The following is a 25570-nucleotide window of genomic DNA, read 5'->3' as shown; positions in this document are numbered from 1 at the left end:
TTTCTCTGTCTACGGGTTCATAGGTAGTAAGTATAAATTATTTTTGTTAGTTTTAATTACTTACATACCTTATAATTTATTATGAGATTGGAAAAGCTAAAGAACACGAAAATCCAATTTTGGCGCAGTTTAGCTTTGAAATATTCATTTATTGAATAAAAGCATTTTTGGATTAAAAGGAGCTTCAGTCAATGACCTCAGTTAAAAAACGGTGCAAATATTTGTAGAAGAAAAAAATATTGGCGACATTTCAACAGGTTTTGATTTTGGAAAACTCGAACCGTGCTGTTTTTAATTTGTTGTCCAGACTGCAAACACTCGGAAATCACACTTCAATTTAAATAGATTCTTTTTATAGCCTTCCTCTATATATGGGCTATCTAACACCGAAATAATTTTTCAAATCCAGTAGTTCCTGAGATTAGCGCGTTCAAACAAACAAACTCTTCAGCTGTAGGTACCTTATTCTGATTTCTGAAGATAGCTCTGAGTCTCTAAATCTTTGACTCCATAGTTATACAAAGTGGAAAATTTCCACAGCTTTCACACAATATTCCCAATGCATTGTTTGAGTTTGCCCACGCTCTATAATATTATATGTGTGTGACACGAGCTACCCCAGCATCTGTGGTACATTTGTGAAACCTAATTGTTTTGCGTGCTGTAGATTATATGATACAAAATAACAATAATAAATAAATGACTAGACAAAATTGGTGAAAAATGAACTTCACAAAGACCTTACTCAAAGTAGGTACCTAATGGTTGGATGTTGGTTGGAGATAGGTCTATAGTTATTAGCCTTCTTGGTATCCACCACGTTTCCACGTTTACATAAAGAATTATCCTCACTAAGCTTTAGTAATTCGGGGAATAATATATACCACAATCACAACAATCATAAAATATTAAAGCCAAAAGGGTCGCAATATTTACGCAACATTATTTATTAAATTTACATTCCTATTCCAAATATACCAATTTTTATATTAAGGTGTTTATACATACTTGACAAAACAATCATTATTTAGTGCCATATGAATACTTACTATTTACAATAAAAGGAAATAATGAAATAAAAGACATCACTTATTCTTGAAAGTATATTTCAATAAAAATATAAGGAGTCGCGGCTTAGCGTTGCAGTTGCACTGAATCGTAGACAGTAGACAATACACAGGCGTGAGTGTGAGGCGGCTTTTCACTGCGAGTCGCAAACTGACTCCTCCTGACAACTCACAAATCACTCACTTTTTGAATCGTAAAGCTCACTTCTGCTGGTTTACATTTACATACTACAGGTTTTAACTGTCTGCAAAATGTCAAGGAATTTGGGAAACTAGAGGCGTAACAGAGGTATTAACAGGTAACATATTATGTGTGTTAAAGTATTATGTGGGCATATGGCGATGATCACAGAGCGTGCACGTGTGCTGCACTGAGTGACTGCTGCACTGAGTGACTGCTGCCCGCGGGTGATCGGAGATCGGGGTGAGGTTGTTTGCCGAAATGCAGTGACTAAGCTTCCCATTTCACAAATTTAAACACTAAACGCGACGCGACGCAAAGCATTATTACTGTTGTTAATATACTAATTATATTCATTTGCACATATTTATATTTATGAGATTTATTACACGACAGAGTACGAAATGAATTAACCAATTAATTATGAAATTACGTATAGGGCTTTGCGACGCGTCGTCTGGTGTTTGTTAAACTTTAAAAACATGAACAAATAATAAATAAGAGGCGCCGCCCCTCACACGCATAAAGCGCACCTAGTTAGTAGATATACCTAATTATGTCGTTACATAAGTTCATATTGCGCCATTTCACTTAGATATGTATCGTGAACATACTTAAAGTTACAAACGTCGTAAATAATAATATCGCCAAATAAACTTTAAAATTTGTAACGATTCATTCGATATTTTACTACAAATTATTTCGTTAATATCACTTTGTTTTTGTACAATATAGGTAAGCGGTAATCAGAATCATATTATAATTTATAACAAACAGTAATATCAGATCCAGTCCTATCTTCCAGTGCTGAAGTAAAAAATATTAAATATGCTAATATCAGTAGGTACAGTATAGTATTATTTACAAAGAGACGTAATTGTAAATTATCATAATTCTGGAGCAATAACAAAGTACTTGGTCAATCGTGTATAATTTACAAGGAGGTGAGTCATTATATTATAAATATTGCTTTTCAAACTACTAATCATAACTTACGATATAGTATAATATAATTCAATCAATCGAACAGCTTAGATACTATTTATACATTTGAATAAGTGTCAGCTGTGTGTAGAATGAAGCTATGTAATGCACGAACTATGAAGCAGACCGAACCGTGGCACCTTGGCGAACTTCGCGTTCGCTCGTTCGCTCGCCCGACGTTCCGTTGTATTTTTTGAATAGGAAATAAGAAAATAAGTAGGTTTTGTTTTTATTAGAAAAAGTGTATACCTATTGACTGATTATAACGACAGCTATTTGTTTTTCCCTGTATTGTGAGATATTATTTGTATATTACCCTTAATATTAGTCGGAATCGAGGGCGAGCGAAACGACGGCGACCCGAGACCGGCTATAGAGCGATGAGTTTCAATTTACACAGAGTGGTCTAATGTACATTCTAACTAGGTACTTGATAAGTATTTTTTGTGAATTTCATTCGCTCTCGTATGCGTACGAGTCGGCTTTAAGCTCGGGATGCCTTTTTAATAATATCACACCGCATCGACAGACGACAACGTCATTCGTCGTCTAAAACAATAATAAACTAATGCAAGCGATCACCGCTTAGCGGCAATTTTTGAGTATTATCATTATCTAGACATAAGTCGTATCCGTCTAAGTTCTACAACTAATATTATATCATTATCTATAATATACAGCCGGAATTGGAACGATCCGAGTTAAACGTAAGCGAGTATGTACAGGAAAGCGCGTAACGGCCGAATGAAGCGGTCCGGCATTCTGTCCGACGGCGTTTTGGGACGTATCGCTAGGCAGGGTTCCCCTCCGACGCCACACACTGGTCCAAGACGCCCGACAGCGGCAGCTCCGCTCGCGTGCGCGCGGCGCGGCGGGCGGCGCGCTACTGCGGCTCGCCCGCCGCCGCGCGCTACACGAGCTCGCGGCGGCGCGCGGCCCCGCCCCCCGGCCCGGCCCCCGCCCCGCCCCCCGCCCCGCCCGGGCTGCCCGGCGACTCGCTGGGCGTGGTGGGCGTCGGCACTTGAGGCGCGGCGCCTTTACTCCGGACCTGGAACGAAAATGTTACGTCGGCAATGAAATACTATATTCCTTAGGTATAAAAAGTAAGTGTCACTCTTTTTGTCCGCAATGGACTCCTAAACTACTGAACCGATTTTAAATTTGATTAGCACCCCGTTTTCATTTTGATCTCACTTAAAAGATAGGATAGGTTACATCTCAGTTTATAGACGCAATTTTATATTTATTTTATTCAGCAGTCACGATATCTGTTAGCTCCAAACGATTCTTACATATGGCGACATCTGTGCCTGGGTTGAATGAGTCTCATCATAACCACCACGTGTTGCTGAGGCGATACTCGTTTGACAGTAAGTATTCATAACTAAGACAGGATAACGTCTATCGGGTCACCTAATATGAATAATAACGAAATCTACTATCTGAATGCGCCCCTGGAAGGAACCGTTCCACATAATTATTATCATTGTTATGTAGAATCCCAATATGAGTGAGTCTGCTTCTGAGTTCAATTTTACTCAGGAACTATCAAATACTTGGTAAATATAATACATAAACACACATATTGTAAATAAAACCTTTGAGCGTCGTTTCCTGGCCCCGGCCGAGTCTATCCTGTCCGTGCGGTCGCCGCGCTCGCTCCTGTCCCGTTCCCGGTCCGGTCTGTCGGCGCGGTCCGGCCTGTCCGCTCGGTCCGTCCGGTCCGGCCTGTCCACCCGGTCCGCTCTGTCTGTCCGCTCCGTCCGTTCCGTCCGCTCCGCGGACGCGTCGAGGCTCGAGTCATTATTGGGGTCCGCTCCGAGCCGCGTCGCTAACAAAGTGAGGAGCTCTTCTACCCTCGCTAGCTATGGTAAAAATAATAATCACGTTAGACCGACACGACGGGCATCAATAACTTTGTTAAAAAAACCGACTTCAAAAACTAAAAAATAATTAAGATTTTTGAATTTATTAATATTAATTCAATAACGATTTTATTTTATTTGTATAAGAAGATATTTCGATCACTTAAATTACAAACATAAAAAATGACCTTATGTTGTAGTCTTTGTACTTCGTTGCGCACGTCGCGCCGCAGCTCCGCCAGCGCGGCGTCGTGCGGCGAGACGGCGGGCGCGGGGGGCGGGGCCTGCGCGGGGGGCGTGGCGGCGGGCGCTGCGGGCGGGCCGGCGGGCGGGCCGGCGGGCGCGGCGGGCGGCCCGCCGGCGCTGACGGCCGCCGTGGTGGTGACAGTGGCGCCCGCGGCGAGGGTCTCTTCGTCGATGGCCTCCCGCCGCGTCGCCGCTCCTAACACGCTACTCGCGCGGTTTCGCGTGAATGCTGCCTGAAAACGAAACATTGTATGGTATGTAAGAAAGAAGAAAGAAAGAAGGAAATAATTTATTGTCTTCGACTCCACCGCGCCACATGTAAACTGGTTACATAACATTAACGGTGCAACCGTACAGAGCGCATCATCAGCATTTTTTGTAGGTCACAGCATTTTCATTTACATATAGCATTAGTTCACGTTAAAACGTCGCGAGCCGCGTACGTGTGTAACTCTTAGCATTCGGTGGTAGTACTTTAATCAGTCGTAAAAATTTCCAATTTTAGGAAGATTAGAAAAATGATTATAAACAATAGTTAGGGAAATTTCGATTGACAGAAAAATTACGATAAGTCAGGAAAAATTTCTATAAGTCAGGAAAATTTCTATAAGCTGGAAATTTTCCATAAGAAAGGAAAATTTCTATACGCCAGGAAAATTTCTATACATCTGGAAAATTTATATAGATAAGGAAAATTTGTATAAGTCAGTAAAAATTATATACGCCAGGAAAATTTGTATAAGCTGGAAAATTTATATAGATAAGGAAAATTTGTATAAGTCAGGAGAATGTTTATTAGCCAGGAAAATTTCTATACGTGAGGAAAATTTCTATACGCCAGGAAAAATCCATAAGTCAGGAAAATTACGGTAAGTCGGAAAATTTTCTATAAGAAAGGAAAATTTCCATAAGTCCGGAAAAATTCTATACGTCAGGAAAAATTCCATAAGCCCGAAAAATTTCTATACTTCAGGAAAAATTCCATAAGTCGGGAAAATTACTATAAGAAAGGAAAATTTCCATAAGTCCGGAAAATTTCTTACGTCAGGAAAAATTCTATAAGCCAGGAAAATTTTTATACATCAGAAAAATTTCTACGCGTCGGGAAAATTTCTATACGTGAGGAAAATTTCTCTTTCTCGCAAAAATTTCTATAAGTCAGAAAATTCCATTAGCCCGAAAAATTTCTATTCGTCAGGATATTACGGGAAAATTACGATAAGTAGGAAAAATTTCTATAAGAAAGGAAAATTTCCATAAGTCCGGAAAATTTCTATACGTCAGGAAAAATTCCATAAGCCCGAAAAATTTCTATACGTCAGGAAAAATTCCATAAGTCGGGAAAATTACTATAAGAAAAGAAAATTTCTATAAGTCCGGAAAATTTCTTACGTCAGGAAAAATCTATAAGCCATGAAAATTTTTATACATTAGGAAAATTTCTATGCGTCGGGAAAATTTCTATAAGTAAGGAAAAATCCATAAGTCGGGAAAAATTTTCTTTGTGGGGAAAATTTCTATAAGTCAATAAAAAATAATATTATAGATAATATATATTTCGTGTTTCTCAGAAATAATTCAGAAGAGAACTTAATACAACGGTTCCGTGAGATGGGAGAGGATACGGAATATTGTTCTAAACCGTTGTTAGGTGATTGTGAAGTTAATATTATTATTTATTTTATTAAGTATTTAATTTGATAGATAAATTAAAAAAAATAATCAGAGAGATAATGTAAAAAGCAGTTTTAATCCTACTTCTATATAATATAATATATTGTATATTATAAAACTCAAAGGTGACTGATATAGTGATCTATCAACGCACAGCCCAAACCACTGGACGTATCGGGCTGAAATTTGGCATGCAGGTAGATGTTAGGACGTAGGCATCCGCTAAGAAAGGATTTCCCGAAATTCTTGCGGGAACGGGGAAAAACGGGGATGCACGTACAAAGTCGTGGGCGGAAGCTAGTTTATTATAAAGACGAAAGTTTGTGAGGATGTGTGTGTGTGTGTGACTCAAATATTACTGAATCGATTACAATGAAATTTAGCACACATATAGAAGGTAACTTGGATTAACACATAGGGTAGGTTTTATCCCGGAAATCCCACGGGAACGGGAACTATGCGGGTTTTCCTTTGAAAACGCGGGCGAAGCCGCGGGCAGAAATCTAGTGTCTATATAAACACTAAAAATTATAAAGTATTTTAAAACAAATTCAATTATTATTTAGCAAAATTAGAATATCTATTTTTTTATTATTATAGGTTTCTATGAACCATCGTCGGTCACGTGTCTCGATTCAAACGACTAGGAATATTACCGAAGCTCGTAATGCGAGTGTTCACATACAATAATAAAATATTAAAAAAAAGCACGCTATATATTATTATTCCTAATTAAAATAAGTAAATAATACCAAAAAATAGGCAAGCTGATTACTTTCAGCGAGAGCGTGGGCGCGAGCGTGGTGGCGGCGGGCGCGGGTTCCGACAAGGCGGGCCCGCCCCCGGGGGCGGGGGGCGCGGCGCGGTCCCGCGCGCTCAGCGAGCGGCTGAAGGCGGCGCGCGGCGCCTCGCCCGCGTCCAGCGAGCCGCCCGCCAGCAGCCGGCCCCACTTGCCGCGCGCCGCCGCCGCGCGCCCGTCGGCCGGCGCCTCGCCCGCGCCCGCGCCGCCCGGCTGCTCGGCGTCGGTCGGGGCGGGGCCGGGCGCCGGCGGGGCGGGGCCGGGCGCCGGCGGGGCGGGGCCGGGCGCCAGCGGGGCGGCGCGCGCGGGCGCGGGCGCGGCCGCCACGCTGCGCTCGCGCCGGAAGCGGGAGAATATCTTGCGCACGAGGTGGTCCTGCGCCTGCTCGAGCTGCGGCTCGCGCTTCCGCCGCTCCATGAGTTCTCGCTCTCGACGCACGTCCGCCACCTGAGGGTTTCGAATGTTCATTGTCGACGTCGACGCCCTTCCGAAACGTCGCCTGAACGATTAAGATTACGGGTCGGTTATATATTATACCCGAACGACCGACATGTTGGCTTACGAGAGTAAAAATTTATAACGATACTTTGTAACGTTATGATAATTATGATAATATTTATCAAATAAACTAAATATAATGAATTTAGATATGAAAAATATTGTGGGTATAATGAAGGGTTAATGATCCTCGTAAACTTCCAATTTTTCGTTTGTTTTCAAATCGAGAAACTTGGCTGCTGCCTCATCATCTGCCTTCGCTTGGGTCGATGCTTATTGAGCCAAGCGTAGGCATACTTTCAATATAGAGGTAAATCGGCTGTAGACTTAACTACATAGTTGTATAATTAAGGGCAGTTCACACGATGGGGTTGCCATTCTATGGAGGAAAGGCTCGTTAAACCAGTGGAATGAATTTATTATTTATTATAGATAGAATTGGTACCCGTATTCATAATCGTAAGATCTTTAACTTAATTTTAAATACGGTCAAAATTTCCAATCAACCGTATGTGTTCTATTTATAATACTATCTGCCAAGTTGTTTAAAAACTTTCTTCTAACCAATATTTAATATTATTTAATTGTTAGTTTTAGTCATTGCTACAAATGTAGGTTTATAATTTTTCGCTCCTAGAAGGCCGTCCAACTAAACGTCACAAAAATTATGATTGTATTTTCACTATTTTCTAAATGACGGAACGTCCAGTTAGCGGACCAAATAAAAAAAATGTAATTATAATTCGATCCGTACGGTAAATAAACGATACGGAAAAACGAAAGAACAGATACGGGATCATAAAGAAGTACGCGAGTAGATAACCTTTCGGAAAATGAGTCGATGGCGCAGGTTGTAGGTGAGCGTGAGGTTGCGCGCGAAGCTGTTGGCGAAGGCCTGGTAGAAGTCCAGCACCTCCAGCAGGCGGTCGCGCTTGATGGTGTGCAGGTCGCAGTACGTGAGCGCGCGCACGTTGGCGGCCGACTGCCCCACCGCGCTGTCCTTCCAGAACGAGTCGCCGAACACGTCGCCCTTGCCTGCAAGTTGCAACCGCCCGCCGGCGTTACACGAGCCACTACTGTGTGCGCGACCGTCTCAGAAAATACATTTCAATCTATGGATATTATGTATAGCATCAAGTATCTCAAATGAAAGGTTAACTAGGTACAGTACTCCAAAATTAATAATGCGCATGCAGATCTTCGCTAATTATCGTATTTCCAGTAACACCCGAATTGTAAGTGCCCTAAACAATGCACTTGCATCTTGCACCTTGTTCAAAAGAAATAGGAGTCAATTCAGAGTCATACACAATCGAAAACAATTCAGGTGATAGGTGACTTTATTTATTGGTGGTGACCGCACGTATTATCTGTGTATGAAATTATATAGAGCTGCTGTTACATACCCTTCTTAGTTTTGTTTCAAAGTTAAATTTTCCGATAAAATGATTATTTACACAGGTAGCAGATAGTAGTGGGGAAAGTGAAAATCAATAAGAGCATAATGAAATTTCTGATCATTCTATGATATCAAAAATAGAGATAATCCCTGATTCTGTAAATCCTTTGGACTGAGATTTTAGTGATTAGATTTCTATACAATTTAAATGTAAACCAGTATTTGAAAATCATTTTCTTTAATATAAACTTTTTCTTATTTTAACCTTCCATACATCCAGCATTACGCCAGCTTCAGTAAGACACTTTAATAGTTCTAAGTATAGAATTTTCCGAGTAAATCAATACAACAAATATATATTCGCAATCGTGTGTCCTTAGCTGTTAACACATTTAATTATCGAAACAAATTTCGTTACTTATCTCTTTTACCATAAAATCACAATAAAACTCATAATTCTAATAAACTATGCGCATGAAGAAAATACATTTAACCACTCTATATATATAGATATCATCCTCGGAGGCTCGGGGAATACGACAGTTACGCATCATCAGTTTGGGAGCACTGTATATAGCGGCGACACGGGGGCCGGGGCGCAGGCGCTCACCGAGGATGGCGACCACCTCGTCGTCCTGGATGACCTCGAGGCTGCCGGTGACGATGAAGCACAGCGAGTCGATGGACTCGCCCGTGTGGTAGAGCAGGTCGCCGGGCGCCGAGTGCGACATGTGGAAGTGCATGGCCAGCGCGCGCAGGCAGCCGTCCGACGCCAGGCGGAACGCGGGGTGCTCGTTGAACACCTTGCGGTTCAGGTGCACGCAGATGTCCGCCTTCATGTCCTTGGGGCAGTAGTTCAGCACCTGCGCACACCCGATCGGTGGTCGATATCGTTCGACCTTCGCATGTGACATCGTTACAATCGTGTCGAAATTTCGGTGCGGTTCCTAGAAAAGGAAACTCGTCGATTTTTCGTGTTCGCCCCTCGCTCGAATACTTTTGGAGCGATAGGCGACGACGCTTCAATATGTGCGTGACCGATTGAACGCAATAATCATGGATTAGTGGACAGCCCTGATCTGCTAATCGCGAAACTTTTAACTTAGATTCATGTCGCAATCATTTTAAATATGATCAAAATTCACCAGTGTTTTATTTATAATACCTACTGTCTATCATAACTCGATTCGTTCAATGCATCGGTCAGTACAATTACACAACTTAAAAAAGACCGTGTGTGCCGAGCACACATGTCAGAAGTGAAGCTTCTTTGGCAAGATTCAAAGATACCAAAATCGTCGCCTTACTCCTTGACGTGACCGTATCGTCACCTATATCTTATATTGTTGAATTTTAAGTTTAACGAATAGTTTAGTTAGGCATATTACTTTTTAGCATCCTTATATTTTCACCATTCTACTGAACAGACGCAACGTCAAGTTAGCGGACGGAATGAAAAAAATAATGTCAATAAGCCAAAGAGACGCAAAACGAACCTTATCCGTGTCGAGGCCCTTGGTCATGGCCCAGGTGGAGACGACGTAGTCCATGACGCGCTCGCTCAGCGCCTTGGGCACCTCGTGCAGCTTCATGAACTCGCGCACGTTGTTCAGCATGTCGTGGTACTTGGCCGTCGCCGACGTCATCTGCTGGATGATGGTCGTCACGTGCCCGAATATGGTCGCGTACAGCAGGGCTGCCGGTGGCGAAAACCTACTCCGTTAACTCCGCTTCGAGGCGCGGCTCGGCCGACGAGGAAAAAGTTAAGGGGAAAACGACGTTCCCGTTAACTTTTGCATCGTTTGCGCTAATCTAACGAAAATTACTCAATGCAAGGCGAGCACTCGTGAATCGAGACGATGACGTTACGCTCAGATGGAGTCGCGCCGCGAGTCCCTGTCGCTCCTGGGTTTAGTTTGTGTTCATGCGCCGGGCGGCGGTTACGGTGCAGTGTGCACGCTGCAGAGTGCAGAGTGCAGCGTGCACACTGCAGTGCCGCCGGGTCGGGCTCCGGTCCGCTCGTGCGGAGCGGCGGAGCGCCAGGGCTCGGCGCCGCGTGCGACGCTTCGTGGGCCTGCACGGGGCTCTTTGGGAGGGGTGCGAGGCTGGAGTACTGACGGGACGTCAAATGAAAACCACTACTATAAACGGTGCGAATCAATTTATTCTATTTAAAATAAAACGGTAAGAACTTAAAATTGTAGACAACCTAGTCTATGTAAATTTTTTTGCTTTTTATTATATTAGTCAATAAAAAAATTACATAATCTCGATTGTCTAGGTGGAGTTAAACGATTAATTATCTAATAATGACAAAGTAAACTTCCAAAATAAAATTAAAATGAAAAGTAGGTAGGTATAGTGCGTCGAAATAAAAAAATACAAAACGTAATATAATCTAGCTAAAGTAACGTGAGCAACATAATAATTAATAATAACTACCGCATTAAAGAAGTTTCAAGGAGGGCGGGAGGTAGTGCGAGGTGGTGGGAGGTGGTGGGAGGTGGTGGGAGGTGGTGGGAGGTGGTGGGAGGGAGCGGGAGGGGAGGCGCGGCCCCCGAGGCAGCTCCGCGGGGAGCTGCGCGGGGGTCGCGGCGTGCTCCGGCTAATAACAGAAGAATTCCGGCACCTGCCACGATCATCATGCAGATGGTGAAGATCTTCTCGTTATCGGTCTCGGCGGCGACGTTGCCGAAGCCCACGGAGGTCATGCACGTCATGGTGAAGTAGAGCGCGGTAACGTACATGGTCTTGCGCGAGGGCCCGTTCACCAGTTCGGGCCCGTCCGACTCGTTGGACCACACGTACGAGTACGGGCTCTGCGTCACGTTGGCCAGCTTCCACAGCCACGAGTACTGCAGGCCCGAGTCGGCGTCGGAGCGGCCGATGCTGTACCACACGCACGCCAGCCAGTGGGCCACCAGCATGTAGAAGCACAGCAGCAGGATGAGCATGGCGGCGCCGTACTCCAGGTAGCGGTCCAGCTTGCGCACCACGCGGCCCAGGCGCAGCAGCCGCACCACCTTCAGCGCGCTGAACAGGCTGCCGATGCCCTGCAACCCCGCCGCCCGCGACCGACTAATTAACGCTTTTTGTCTTATTTTTCATACTTCAATCAGCGGCGGTTCAGTGGCGGACTCAGTCCCGGCTTAGAAAAGCTGAATCGATATTGTAAAGTATGAATACAATTTTAAGTGTTACTAGTGATAAAAATAACAAAAAGAAAACCCAACTTCAAAAAAGGAAAAGTAAAAAATAATTAATTAAGAATTGATATTTTTAATTACTGCATATTATTTAGATGTGCTATTTACTAAATATTTGATGTTTGATGTCGGTGCACGGCCTTAATACTAAGTGCTTAGTGCTTGGCACCGACTTTAATCTATGTCATGATAATTTTTCATCGCTATTCATTTTGCATTTTACACCCTGTTCAAAAGATATAGGTATAAGTTAATTCATGGTCATACACAATCGAAAACATTTCAGTATCAAACAGAAAATAATTAGGGGTTTTATAAGCACTCATATTTTTTATATGATAAAAAGATAAAAACTTTTTAAGCTTTTATCGAGAATAAAGGCAGTTCTCCCTCTACAGTCCATCCCTAGAATTTAATAAAAGTGTGTCCACTGCTCGTAAATAATGAAAACGAAACACTCACGTCTTCGTCGTGGTCGAAGGCGTTGAAGACGTCGTAAGGCAGACAAGAGAGGAGGTCGATCAGGAACCAGGACTTGAAGTAGTTCTTGCGGATCACTTTGGGGTCGCTGACCACCTCGCCGCCGGGCCCCACGAACGTCGTGTGGAAGTTGAGCACGATGTCGATGAAGAACACCACGTCCACGATCGAGTCGATGACGAGCAGCGACACGTCCTCGCTCGTCTTGTTCTTGAAGGCCACGTTGTACGGCACCATGATGGCCGTGTAGAAGGTGAGGCACAGGATGATCCAGTCCCAGATGGCCTTGAAGGCGCAGTAGTGCAGCAGGATGTGCGGCGGCGTCTTCGGCGCCTCCTGCCGGTACTGCGGCAGCACGTCGCCCGACAGCGACATCACCTGCGGCACGCGAGGGTGCTTCCAGATATCTCAATAAAACTGTGCGTTCAAAAGACTCGTCCTTTGTCTGTCGCAACAGATCTAATTGAGGCTCGATAGATTCTTAAAATTTATTTGGACGAATTATCATATTATCTACTTTATTATTCGTATCGCTCTTTTTAGCGCACAGCTTTAACGATATCGTTTGTTGTTCTCGCTAGTGTTATTACTTATTACATTTGTTTACTAATATCCGGTGCACGAGTCCATTACGGTGCCTAAAAATAATAGCGTTATGATATTGTAATAAAAATTTGGTAAAATAATGAATCTGCTGTGAATAAGTGAATAGAAAAGAGCAGTAAACGTGATAATTGATTGTGTGTTTAGATTAAAGCTGAAGAAAATTGTGCTCAGGTATATTATGAAGAGAATACTCACGATTATTGGCGGTCGATGTTTTAGAGCCACGTCACGTCAGACAACAATTATTATTGAGTTACAAATGAAAAGTATAAGTACAGAGTGCTATTAGAGTTTCTGAAGAGCAGGGTGCGCTATCTGGAAGCTTAGGAAGAATTGCGTTTAGAGTGCTGTAGTGTCACTAGCCGCTAACGATACCTAACTTCTCCTTAATATTTTTATTTTTTTAGAATAATCTATGAACTTAAACTAGCAAGGATCGTACATAGCTGGACCCGGTATATGTGTCACTTTTTTGCAACCGACTGGTATAGTTTACGACGTACAACAAGGTAGGTATAACTAAACGTTCTGTCTGAATTACATCACTACAAAATATGTGCAGGTGCAACGAATTATTGACAACGAAATAAGATCCATCTAGCGATGTTCGGTCCCGCTGAATAAGCCGCCGCCCGCGCGCGGTGCGGTGCGGTGCGGGGCGGTGCGGTGCGGTGCGGTGCGGTGCGGGGCGGTGCGGTGCGGCGACGGGCGGGCGGCGGGCGCGGCGCGAGCGACAGAAGGGCGTGTGTACATGCGGTGCGGAGGTACTGACATGCGCGAGGTGGCTCTGGCGCGCCGGCTCCTTGAGCGCGGGCAGCGCCGACACCAGCACGGAGCGCGAGCGCGTCACCGACCGCGCCAGCTTCGCGAACTTGGACAGACCTGCGACACAAGGCACGCTCAGTGAGGCCGCGCTGCGGGGCGGGCGGGGCGGGCGGGACACCCGGTAGTACCCGGTACCCACCTCCCTTGGGGTCGTCCGCGTCGATGGGCTGCTTGAGCGCCGTGATGTCGCGGAACGTGAGCAGGAACAGCACCACCAGCTCGCGCTCGTTGCGGATGGGCGCCACGTGCACCAGCAGCCACAGCGGCGTCCCTGAAGCGAACCAGATTTGAATTGACGCCATTCCTAGTGTACTCTCTGGTGTAAATGTTTGTTTATGGATTTTTTTCTTCTTATAGTGCGGTTAAATATAATAATTACCTATAAGAGCTCGTACGAAACGAATAAAACGGCTCGGGTAAAACAAAACATATATCCCCTCGAGAGTACCCGGATATCCCGTTACGGTGCGCCGGTCGCTCGTACACGTTACGTTTTATGACGACACGTAAGTAATTAAAACGAACAATTTCACCAAATGTTAACATTTAACAAATTCGAAAGTTGTACGTTGTCAAATATTTAAAATTTTCGATATGAAAAAAGGCACTGTCGGTTACGGTTCTTTTTGTAGAGCAGAATCTCGAACTGGTCGGTGAGGTGGTGGTCCAGTGCGCGGTCCACGCGCTCCACCGCCTCCTTCTCCGTCAGCTCGCCGTACATCCACGTGCATCTGCGGACCAATTTTTGATAAATCAATGATTCCTTTTAGTTGACTTCAAGATAAAAAAACACACGCTTTCGCTTGTTGAGACCCTATAGAGAGAGAGAGAGAGAGAGATATATGAGAAGCGAAGTTTATTACATCAGCCATATTACATAATATATTATCTACAATTGACGTTATAATATTATTTGACTAAATTATTTGCTTGAGGATTAAAATACCTACGTATTTCTTTACGCGTTTTATTTTGAAAATATTGAAGAAGGCCCATTTTTGACAATGTACTATGTAGGTAGTAGGTACCTAAATACACAGAAATCAAACGAATTTAACAGTTAACTGTATGCTATAAAATAATAATATTATTCTAAATCACAGTTTTTTACAACATAGTTCAATTAGCACTTACTAACATGTAGGTACCTATGTTACGACTTACGCTCAAAAACGGTAAAGGCTTATTGAACGATATTTGATATTTTCGTGTGATCACAACCGGTAATTCATGATATGGCTATAATATAATTTAAATATACCTACTATAATATTATGTATAAATCTATATACTAATAGATATAATAAAGCTGAAGAGTTTGTTTGTTAGAACGCGCTAATCTCTCTTCTCAGGAACTACTGGTCCGATTTCAAAAATTCTTTTGGTGCTAGATAGCCATTTATCGAGGAAGGATATATGCTATAATATTACCTATATATCATCACCCTAAGACCAACAGGAGCTGAGCAGTACGGGTAAAAACGCGGGGCACAGCTAGTATTTAAATATTTTAGTGTGATGAATTTTTTTTGATGGATGTATGTCTGTAGGTAGCGTACTCGGTACGAAATAACGGACGTACCTGCAAGATTTCTGCATGACCTCGGCGCGGTTGTAGCCGCTCATCTTGCAGAAGGTCTCGTTGCAGTACACGATGGGGTAGTCCACGATCTGCGCGTTGGCGAGCAGGAAGCTGCTGTCTGCTGTTGACAGACAACCGAGCTTTGTCACGTGTCCCGCTTTTATTATTTCATATACCTACGAATTGTGCTTGCCGCCAAAATTGTAGCTAAGTTTACTACCTAACTATGTTCTCCTTTCCAAATTTTACAAAAAGGCTAACGCTCGTATAAACTATAAAGCTATCTTGAAACAATATTGTAATTTGTAACATAGGGCAACCTGTTCCGAGCCGAAGGTCGTTGTTGCATCGATGCAGTATTAGAGGATGATTCATCCACTCGACCAATGTAACCCATGTCACCCCATGTAACAACAAATGCATTAACTATTGCGTAACGTTTCGACACGAGTTTTCAGACACGTTTTATGAATGAGTAGGTAAAGTATGTTCCCGGAGGGAATCTCGAAATCGATATCTCGCATATCCAAATCCGCTTAAATCTTTGCTATAGCGACTCCTATATATGTAAAATAATTATCAAATAATTAAAAATATAATGTATCATTTAATGAGTCTATTTTCTCCTTAAGTTCTGTAGTTTCTACCTCATACATCATTTTATAATGTTCTAAGTCCCTATGATATCTATCTAACTCTTTCAAAAGGCTATTATTTTTAATTTGCAATTGTGCTACATTTTTTAATGAAAATCTATTTCTCATAACTGATTTAGTGCGTTTAATGAACCTACTTAATTTGAGATATATTTTTCTTATTATCTGTTGAACATATAATATTGTTTGTGTTGCTTTTACATCGATACAAATAAAGCTTATAGAGGGATTAAAATAACATGATTAATCACTTTTCGCGGTCATTAAATAAAGCCCATCCTATTTTGACCAAAGTACTTAAGTATTTCTTTACATTGAACTGAAGTGCTTTTATAGTCGTTGGTTTGGATAAGTTGGTTGGGGTGAGTTAGGTTAGGTTACTATTTTTTTAACCACCTAGAATTAGGAGCCCCGCGGGGCTCCGTCGCATCAGTCGCGGTCCAATTTATCACATTGACCGGCTGCAAGTAGGGAATTATTCATACTGCCCGGTCCAAGTGATAAATTCAAGCTATCTCAAACACTTACTTATTATATGGACCACGACAGCCGTCGGAAACAATTAATAATGGGCAGTCCTTATTAATAAAGCCCAGTTAATTACGTCGCCCGTAACATATTTTTAATTTTAGTAAAGTAGTATATACTTAGCTATTTTTAGTAAAGTAGTAGATACATGATTTTCAATTAATAAGGTATCTAAACCAAGTGACGAGTGCACTAATACTAATACGCGATAATAAATTAGGAAGGTGGATACTGACGCTGAGAAGAGGAGCGGCGGATGATGTTCTCGAGGAAGGTGTTCTGAGGGGCCACGAGCCCCCGGCGGCCGCCCGGCATGCCGCCTCACTGCAGCCAGCCGTCAGTCGAGTCGCGCGGCGGGCATCCTGCGGCACCACGTGTCTCGTCAGTCGGTTCCAACTAGCCGCACCAGCTTTGGCTACAGATTTGATCGAACCCGAGCGCACGCAAATACTTGCTCCAGAGGAGCTGTCGAGTTGAATTACAAAAATAAAGTAAAATATTTTGTATTTACAATATGTGGCTGAACTTATTTAGGTACTCATTCATTTCCTTGTTTGTATTAAGTATTTCCTAATTCTTTATTAATCCTTTAAAAACTACAAGACATTATAATAGTAAACGAAACAAAAGAGGTAAACTAAGTAGACCTTAAAAGAGCATTGATCTCGGCAGCTTCAGATGTGTTTCGAAGTATAAAGGCCCTCCAGTGAAGTGGCGCTACAGGCTACAGCGCGCCTCAACAACAGCCTCGCAACTTCACAAGAGGTGATCATGGATGGCTATTTATCAATGCACTATTTTGTGTTTATATGAGGTTAATCAGATAAATTATTAATCAGTTAAACCTATAACATTCTTGGGATACAAAGAAGAACCGTACCTACCTATTTAATTAAGTGAGCACTTATTCATTAGTCTTATAATTGAGTATTTGAATAAAAAAAAATTATTGGATTTTTTGCATGTATTTTAAAACTTTATTATTAATAATATTGATATTTAATGCAAAAAACTCAAAAAAAATGTTTTTCAATTATTAAGTAATTATAAGCAATTAAAAATTGATGAAATTTAAATAAAAATCACGTGACTATAAACGCGCCATGGCTGGTCACCATAGATGTGACGTCAAAATGTTATAGTTGTATACGTTTTTGTATCAACTGCAATGTGTGAAAACTAACATTATGACGTCACACGCGTCCGGGTGACGCTTCGGGAGTTGTCGGTGTGTTTTCGGTACTGGATTCAAAGACTAATTTTTATTTTGAAACTAGCTTCCGCCCGCGACTCCGTCAGCGCGGAAAAATTAAGAAAAATTAAGATTTTTTTTATACGTATTTTTCCGGGATAAAAAGTATCCTATTTTATGCCCAGGATAATAAGGTATAATTATACCAAGTTTCATCGAAATCGAACCTTTAGTTTTCACGTGATGCCTGAACATACAGACAGACAGACAGACAAAAATTTTTTTAATCACATATTTGGGCTTGGTATCGATCCAGTAACACCCCCTGCTATTTATTTTTTCAATATTTTCAATGTACAGAATTGACCCTTCTACAGATTTATTATATGTATAGTTAGATAACTTTTGAATTATTGCAAAAAAAAATTAAAAAAATAGTTTTGTTATAAAACTAATATATATGTATAATCTTTCCATTTAGCACAAAACAAATTTTTATTCAAATACTCAATTATGAATAATTAAGTAGTTAGGTCATATTATGACCGATTGGACATGAAGTAGGTATATTATTTAGTCAGGCAAATTAGGACCCAAATGGCATTTTGCCAAATGACTTGACTAATATCACCATTCGTAACAAATTTTATGTGATGAGAAAATAAAAGAGTTAATTAACCTCAATGCGGCAAAATCATATGCAACACATAGGTTACAGGTATAATTTATAAAACGCTACGCTATGTATTTATACTTATATGTATATAGCATCCTAGAGTCTGTATAGTATCAGTTATAAGCAATATTATTATATTTTGTGTTTATCATTATAAAAAAGGGAACTAAGCTCTAGTTAGCATAAAATGTGTCATGTAGCTAGCCAATATGTACCCCACACTCCTTTTGTAAGGGTACCTCGAAGATACAATAATTAAGTTCTTAGTCTCAAGATGTCCTAAATAAAGGGTGACGAAGAGGAGATGGTTGGTTATTGGGTGATGTAATAAAATAGATCCTATAATAAGTTTATTTTTGTTTACTTTTAACGCGACAGGGAACCACTGTCAGCTATCACTTACGTAACTTAATTAGGCACATGAATCGGTTCGCAGATCGCACAGAGACGACGTATAGAACTCGGCTCGCTCACAGCCGCACTCGAGGGCTGAGGACTCGAATCGATCGAGTGGCTCGCGGCACGCACTGGGTCCTGGCGCGGCCGGAAACGAATATGTTTTCATGATTCAACGTGCACCGGAGTCGTCGATCGATAGTGTTTACGTGAGACTCGCCGTCGACGCTCGCTCTGCACTCCCACACTCTCCGCGTTACCGCTGCGGCGCTGCAGCTGCTCCGGGACTCGGTCGAAGTTCGCAAGAGCTCGAACGCGGGACAGAGTCGAGGGCCGGCCGGAGGAGGCGGTGGCGCGGCGCGGACGGCTCGGGCGCGCTGCTCGCATCACGGCCGTGCGGGGCGCAGCGCGGTTCGCTGCGGGCGCTCGCTGCGCGAATGCCGCCGCCGCCGCGCGCCGCCCCGCCCCCCCCGCGCACCCCGCCCCGGCCCCCGCAACGCGCACGCGCGCCCGCTACTTGGGCGCCACTGATTCGTCACTTACGTTTGCGAATTTCATATCGAGTTTCGCTATTTGACAGTTTGTCGCGACCCGCATCGTCACCTCAGCTTTGATCGCACCGAAACCATACCGTGACAAATAATGCACTTAGAGCGATTAACACGGTCACTAGCGTCGGATATAACCAAGTACCTACTGTTCGTGAGCCTGCAGTGGTTTTTTTTCATGATTCAAATTCTTAATTTTACTCAATATCGACGCCCTCTAAGTTTTGCATACACTGATCACGAAAAAAACACTTAAACAACAAAATTACGTCAAAAATGTTTTGCTAAATTTTTCCTCAGAATCCATGTTTTCTTCTCTAGCTTCGCGCAGCCGGCATAGGTATACCGCTTCGCTAATATGAGCATTTTATCATGTTTTTTACCAACTCAGCGTATGCAAAACTATAACCTCCTTTGAGCTTAGTATACCAACAGTGGGACACCCTGTATACGGTCTAAAAATTTTAACCTAATACTTAAGACTTACAGTTTTGTCTTTTAAGCAGGTAATTATCTAAGTGAAAGTACGTCGTCGTACCAACAGCTACGTCGGCCACATATCTACAATTACAATTACAACTTGATAAAAACTACACTCGCATCCACGCTCAAAGAGAATCCGATTACTCCAGTCAGTCAAGACAATCAATTCACAATAATTCCAAAAGTTTTCAAACTTCGGTCAAGTGAATGGTACATTGGGACGACAATAAATCTCATTTTGCAACCTTGTCCGCAGTCCGGAACATTCTTAAAATTGCAATTAAATTATTTTTTGTTGTATGGTCGTGAAAAAAATTCCAAAAGTTCTGCAAACTTGGGGAAGTTTTCGATATACCTAATATTATTTCATAATATCACGTATTAAATTTGCAACCAATCTCAGTGTACTGATCTGACTGTAACTACATTGTACAGTGCGTGGTGGTTTTGTTATACCTACCTACCTACATACATATTCACTGTATGTAACTACATTGTACAGTGCCTGGTGGTTTTTAATATAAACTGAACAACATGTTCTTAAGAGTAGAAGTTTAGTTGGTTTAATGCTCTAAGAGTACCTAGGTGTTCGTAAACGATCCATCGATCCCATTTCCGCGTCATTAGTGAAAAATTAAACATACATTCTCGACAGAAAACATACGGTGGTCGCCGTGATTATTAGGAGTTTATATTACTGCAATTCTGTGAAAAGAAAATACCGAATTTCATCATAAAAACGACCAATCTTAAAATCTTCCGAAAACAACATTAGATCAAATCCTCAATAATTTTGGGCTTATAAACCCACTCCTGCCTACATAAGGTGTAACGAACAGTCATCAACTATTTGCTATCTATTGCGATACTCGCTTTCATTCCGTTTTTGTAATCAATGACAGCGGCAGTGACGCATCGTCTTTGAATGGTGCATCGCGCTCTGATGAACCTTCTATTGATGTTTCCAATTTTTTTATAAATATGTAGTCACAAATCAATCATCTCGCTATATATCACAACATCAACATGACTTCTTTCGGGGGCGTAGAGTGGACTAACCTCATACTTTATATGGACTTTCCTTTGAATGCTGTAGATGATGGCCTGCAGATAGACGCCACGTGTGTGCTGATTTTTCAAAAGCATTCTATGAAATGAATGAAATAAACAATAAATGCTAAAAATATGTACCCAAAGAAAAAACAATTTCGTTATGTTTTTATCGTAATTTATTTTTTTTTATCAAAATATACCTACGCTTAAAATAATTTTAAACTTTATTTTTATAAGGGTAATTTCAAGTTAACAATTTCGAAAATTTGGTTTTATTATTTTAGATGACATTTCCGTTTACAAACATTACAAAAATTCCATCGGGATATAAAAAAGGAAGTGTTCACATTCATCATATGAATGTAACGGTGCATTTACATCAAACGAACATTGAGTTAGAGCTAGAGCAAGAGCATTCTTTCGTTATCCTTTAGTGTAAACGAAAACTGGTATTCAGTGTTGTTCAGTATTAGAACGTTGCATAGAATCTTTTCGAACGCACTAAGAACAACGAAAGAACGCTCTACACCTGTTTACACTTAAAGATTTGTACACGGTGGGGTCAGAATGAGCATTCGCTCGTTCGACGTACGCACCGCAATAAGTCGCAGCTTAAATACACTGATCGACATTACAAAACGTGAACCACCTCAGCGAACAAAACTAACCTAAACATTTTGTTTTAGGTCAGCTTTGATTTATTGACTTGTCTAGATAGTGTTGCGCTGCAATCGTAACAAACTTTAACAGTTGGCTGATATTTTTTGGGTATCATTTAAGCTATCACCAATTTAATTAGTTTTGTGTTTCTTAAATAATAGGGTTTGTCCTCAAAATAGTAGATCTGTCACCAAAATGTAGTCACCAAACAATGCAAAATCAGTTCCACAATAAATCACCTAAAATCCTGAGATATAAGGTCTAGTACCAAATAAATGTTTTTGTATGTATTATAATAGGTGTGTCCTAATAAGTATTTAAGCAAACTAATTTAAAGAGATCACCAATAAATCATATAATGTTACTAAAAGTTAAAATAATCAATATTTATTCTTAAAAATAATAACCACTGAATAATCAGCTCTGGTTTAATAGCTGGCTAATGGTTAGCATAATCTAATATATAAAAATCAATGCCACTTTTCGTTGTAATTCCATAACTCGAGAACGGCTGAACCGATTTCGATAATTCTTTTTTTATTATATTCCTTGAAGTACGAGGATGGTTCTTATGTAGAGAAAACGTAACTATGTACCACGGGCGAAGCCGGGGCGGACCGCTAGTTGTAGATAAAACACTTAATTAAAGTTAAATAATCAATATTTATTGTTAAAAAACAGTAATCAATGAATAATCAGCGCTGGTTTGGATTTCAAAGGGCGCCCCCTTTTTCTTTTCTGGCCGATAAGCACATTTTTTGCTTCTGGTGGGGGGTTGGCCGGCTTTAAGCGTATGGCTAATCGGATAATATGTTTGCACATGTCAATTTTTAAAGCGCGCCAATTTGTCTCCGCCCCTTTGATCATTTTTTCATTAAAATTATAAATTGATGTATTAAATTGGTAACGAATACTATTAATTAAATATCTGAACGAAATAAAATGTTACTACTGTATTGGTGATAAAATAGCAAATAAAAAGGAGTCGCAGTCAGGGATCGATAATCGATTTATTTGGTGACAGATCTACCATTCTGAGCACAGAGCTATTATTTAAGTTACAAAACTGTTATTATAAGAACTGTATTTATACCTATTCATGTATGTAATGCAATATAATTTTATAGGTTATCGATCTCTTATTTTACACATATATATTAGCATTAATTTGATAATTCATACCTGGGAACAATTTTTGTTTATCTGAGAACGAAAATATTTCGTGGTGATAGATCTATTTATTAGGTGATACAACTTGATGACAAATATAAATTTTGGTGATAGAAAATATAGTTCCCATATTTTTTTGGCGTTTAGACGCTCGAACTATCTATCTAGACAAGTAAATAATCAAAGTAGGTTAGTTTTGTTTTTTCAGTTTCTAATTCTTTTCGAATAAGTAATCGATCAGTTTCTATAGGACACTTTCATCCAAAAATTCAGTCTATCCTTTAAGGATTTAACTTCTCATAAAATCTGCTCTTAAGTAATGCAACAATTCTTAATAAAGCACATTCGATAATGACACGTCACTATATCACGAAGCTGGCCCGCGGCGCCGGCTCGTCTAGTCGGCGCGGCGCCGCACCACCAGCGGCGCGGGGCCGGCGCGCTTGGCGACGATCACGCGCGTGTACGTGACGCCGCGCCCCACGCCGCGCCCCGCCCCGCGCCCCGCGCCGCGCCCCACCCCGCGCCCCGTCCCGCGCCCCGTCCCGCGCCCCGCGCGCACCGTCAGCGGCGCGGCCGACAGCGGCGCCAGCGGCGGCGGGCCGGCGGGCGCGGGCGGCGGGCCGGCGGGCGCGTCGTCCGCGAACACGATGGGCAGGCGCAGGATGTCGGCGGGCGCCAGGCGCGCGCCCAGCGCCAGCGGCGTGCCGCCCGCCGCGCGCCTCACCACGCAGCCCTCTGCAACGTAGTCGATGTTATGCTTCTATATTATGTATTATTGACGGACGGGTAACGAACGAATTCTTATAATTTGAAAAAAAAATTGGTTGTCTGTAGTCGGTTTACTGACGATCAAGAATGTGATCAAGAAGCTTATATCTCCTGTGTGATATACACAGGAGATATAAGCTTCTTGATCGATGACGATAGTTGAACGTGACAACGTCCGATTGTGCTTCTTTGTCGGTCGTTCCGCGCTCTCGCTCGCACTTCAAGCCTTTACATGGATCGCCTCAGATGAGTCAGAGCGAGGTAACGCCGCATGAGTCATGTTTTTTCGTGCGTGCAGCCGGCTTTATCGAATTATAAGACGTTGTCACGTCAAAAAAACGTGTTCGACTTTAAAAATTAAATTAATTTTTGACTTTAACGCTAAGAGTGAATGTAATTATTTTCGAGTGAAAGTCACTTTCGGCGATATCGTTCTACTTTATTCTCACCTACGATCTCGATCACCCTGTTGGCCCTGAAAAATACAACGTTAGGCGTAAGGAATAGTAAAAAAAAGAGCCAAATAGTGAGCACACGTTCCTGAAGTGAAACTTCTTTGACAATATTCAAAGCTACCAAAATCGTCGCCTCGCTCCATGACGTGACGGTCGCAAGGTCTTGAAATTTTACTCAAAACGCGTCTAAAGAAGTTTCACTTCAATAAAATAATATAAAAATTTATTTCTATATTATGAATACATAATCAAAATATTTTATCAGTACCTAATATATTAAAGTAAACGTACCCAGAAGGTGTCGCAGTCGCTGCATCATCCACTGTAACAAACAAGCAGTATAATGTTTGCAATGATTGTGGACAGATTTTGGACTTAACTATATAACAGTGTGGAAATTTTCGATGGGCCCTGGAGAGAAAGTACTTGAAATACTGAAGATAGTGAATTTTGCTGAAAGGAAACATTCCTTTATTTTTCAAAAGAAATAGAACTGCATTCAAAGATTTTCGAAAAATTCACTTGCTTTAACCGGGAATAGAACTAACTAAAAATGGAAAACATTGAAATTTGTTATTTTATTCTTAAAATCGACTCAGACAATGTTAAAGATAATTATTTCCTAATTTTTCGTAAAAATAATATTTGCTCTTAGAAATAGAAATATCTCGGAATTTAACATTTTTGTTGTGTCATCAACAATATTATGTCACCATAAAGAACGTAACTAATTTTTACACTATTTAACCAATATTTAACTAATAAATTGTTCAAAATTTATTTTTTCCGAAAAAAAAATAAAAAAAAAATAACAGATAATAATAATTAAAAGTAAAACAAATGAGAAAAATACAAAATAATAATGTAATTTTAATACTGCGGTCTTGCACCGGCAACATGTTATAACGACCTACTTAATAACAAAGAAAATATTATGTGCATTTAATTATTATTTATTTATTACCAATGAAACTATTTTCTTACCTAAAATTATTACCTACTTTGAGTCATAAGAAAGTTGTTCAAAACTGGTTGTTCACTTGACAGACGGAAATTTTGGACGTTGGTCAAGACACTTTATTTATTTATTTATTTATTTAGCCTTTTTGACTGGGTGAGAATGGTTTTTCTACTATTTTTTGGCTATAATGTTTTCATCACTAAAGTATATCTCTCAACTCAGTGTGCCTTCTGGCAAAGGCCTCCTCCAGTAATTTCCATTGCTTCCGGTCTTTGGCGACTCTCCTCCATTTGGGTCCTGCGGTAAGTTTAAGCTCATCTTCCCAGCGCATATGTTGTCGTCCTCGACTTCTCTTGCCATCCCTTGGATACCAGTTGGTGACAATTTGGCTCCATTTTTCTTGTCTAGATCTCAACATATGGCCGGTCCATCTCCATTTTTGGAGGTCTATTCTTTCCAGGATATCGGTAAGTTTTGTTTTCGCTCTTAATTGCAGGTTACTTATTCGATCTTGCCTTTTGGTTCTTGTCAAGCTCCGTTCCATGCTTCTCTGGCACTTTGCTAATTTATCTCGATGGTATTTCGTAAGGGACCATGTTTCGCAGCCGT

The 25570-nt window shown here is 41.3% G+C and overlaps 2 protein-coding genes across 4 annotated transcripts; both read right to left on the bottom strand.

The window, feature by feature from the left end:
* Positions 1-1087: 1087 nt before the first annotated feature.
* LOC123697256 (potassium voltage-gated channel protein eag) lies at positions 1088-19284 on the bottom strand. 3 transcript variants are annotated; one of them, XM_045643709.1, is made up of 15 exons: positions 18868-19284; positions 16833-17061; positions 15413-15533; positions 14449-14561; positions 13970-14101; positions 13778-13887; positions 12382-12777; positions 11343-11766; positions 10210-10409; positions 9324-9576; positions 8138-8349; positions 6793-7263; positions 4286-4576; positions 3831-4097; positions 1088-3280 (listed from the first exon to the last, which is right to left on the bottom strand). In XM_045643709.1, exons 2-15 carry the CDS (start codon positions 16909-16911, stop codon positions 3143-3145), a joined length of 3207 nt encoding a protein of 1068 aa, XP_045499665.1. In that variant the 5' UTR covers positions 16912-17061; positions 18868-19284; the 3' UTR covers positions 1088-3142. The 3 variants fall into 3 exon arrangements, with proteins under 3 accessions (XP_045499665.1, XP_045499664.1, XP_045499666.1); XM_045643708.1 differs by having other exon boundaries at positions 16833-16958; XM_045643710.1 differs by having other exon boundaries at positions 15413-15530; positions 16833-16958.
* A 3887-nt stretch (positions 19285-23171) lies between these two features.
* On the bottom strand, positions 23172-24810 carry LOC123697530. The gene is made up of 3 exons (XM_045644076.1): positions 24292-24810; positions 23995-24020; positions 23172-23512 (listed from the first exon to the last, which is right to left on the bottom strand). The coding sequence occupies exons 1-3, from the start codon at positions 24465-24467 to the stop codon at positions 23172-23174; spliced, it is 543 nt and encodes a 180-aa protein (XP_045500032.1). The 5' UTR covers positions 24468-24810.
* Positions 24811-25570: the final 760 nt, after the last annotated feature.

The sequence above is a fragment of the Colias croceus genome, chromosome 14, assembly GCF_905220415.1.
Source record: "Colias croceus chromosome 14, ilColCroc2.1".
NCBI classification, from domain to species: domain Eukaryota; kingdom Metazoa; phylum Arthropoda; class Insecta; order Lepidoptera; family Pieridae; genus Colias; species Colias croceus.
The sequence above is the reverse complement of the archived record's forward strand: the minus strand, read 5'-3'. Positions and strand labels throughout refer to the sequence as shown.

What these genes read in the sequence shown, in the direction of transcription:
- LOC123697256 (XM_045643709.1), bottom strand. Translation starts at nt 16,911, where the DNA reads ATGCCGGGCGGCCGCCGGGGGCTCGTGGCCCCTCAGAACACCTTCCTC. An exon ending in CGCCCACGCTCTCGCTGAAA is followed by an intron (nt 4,577 to 6,792) that starts GTAATCAGCTTG and finishes TTTCGTTTTCAG; the next exon opens with GCAGCATTCACGCGAAACCG. An exon ending in CCAGGAAACGACGCTCAAAG is followed by an intron (nt 3,281 to 3,830) that starts GTTTTATTTACA and finishes TTTTCGTTCCAG; the next exon opens with GTCCGGAGTAAAGGCGCCGC.
- LOC123697530 (XM_045644076.1), bottom strand. Translation starts at nt 24,467, where the DNA reads ATGTTTCCTTTCAGCAAAATTCACTATCTTCAGTATTTCAAGTACTTT. An exon ending in GCGACTGCGACACCTTCTGG is followed by an intron (nt 24,021 to 24,291) that starts GTACGTTTACTT and finishes TGTATTTTTCAG; the next exon opens with GGCCAACAGGGTGATCGAGA. An exon ending in CAGGGTGATCGAGATCGTAG is followed by an intron (nt 23,513 to 23,994) that starts GTGAGAATAAAG and finishes ACTACGTTGCAG; the next exon opens with AGGGCTGCGTGGTGAGGCGC.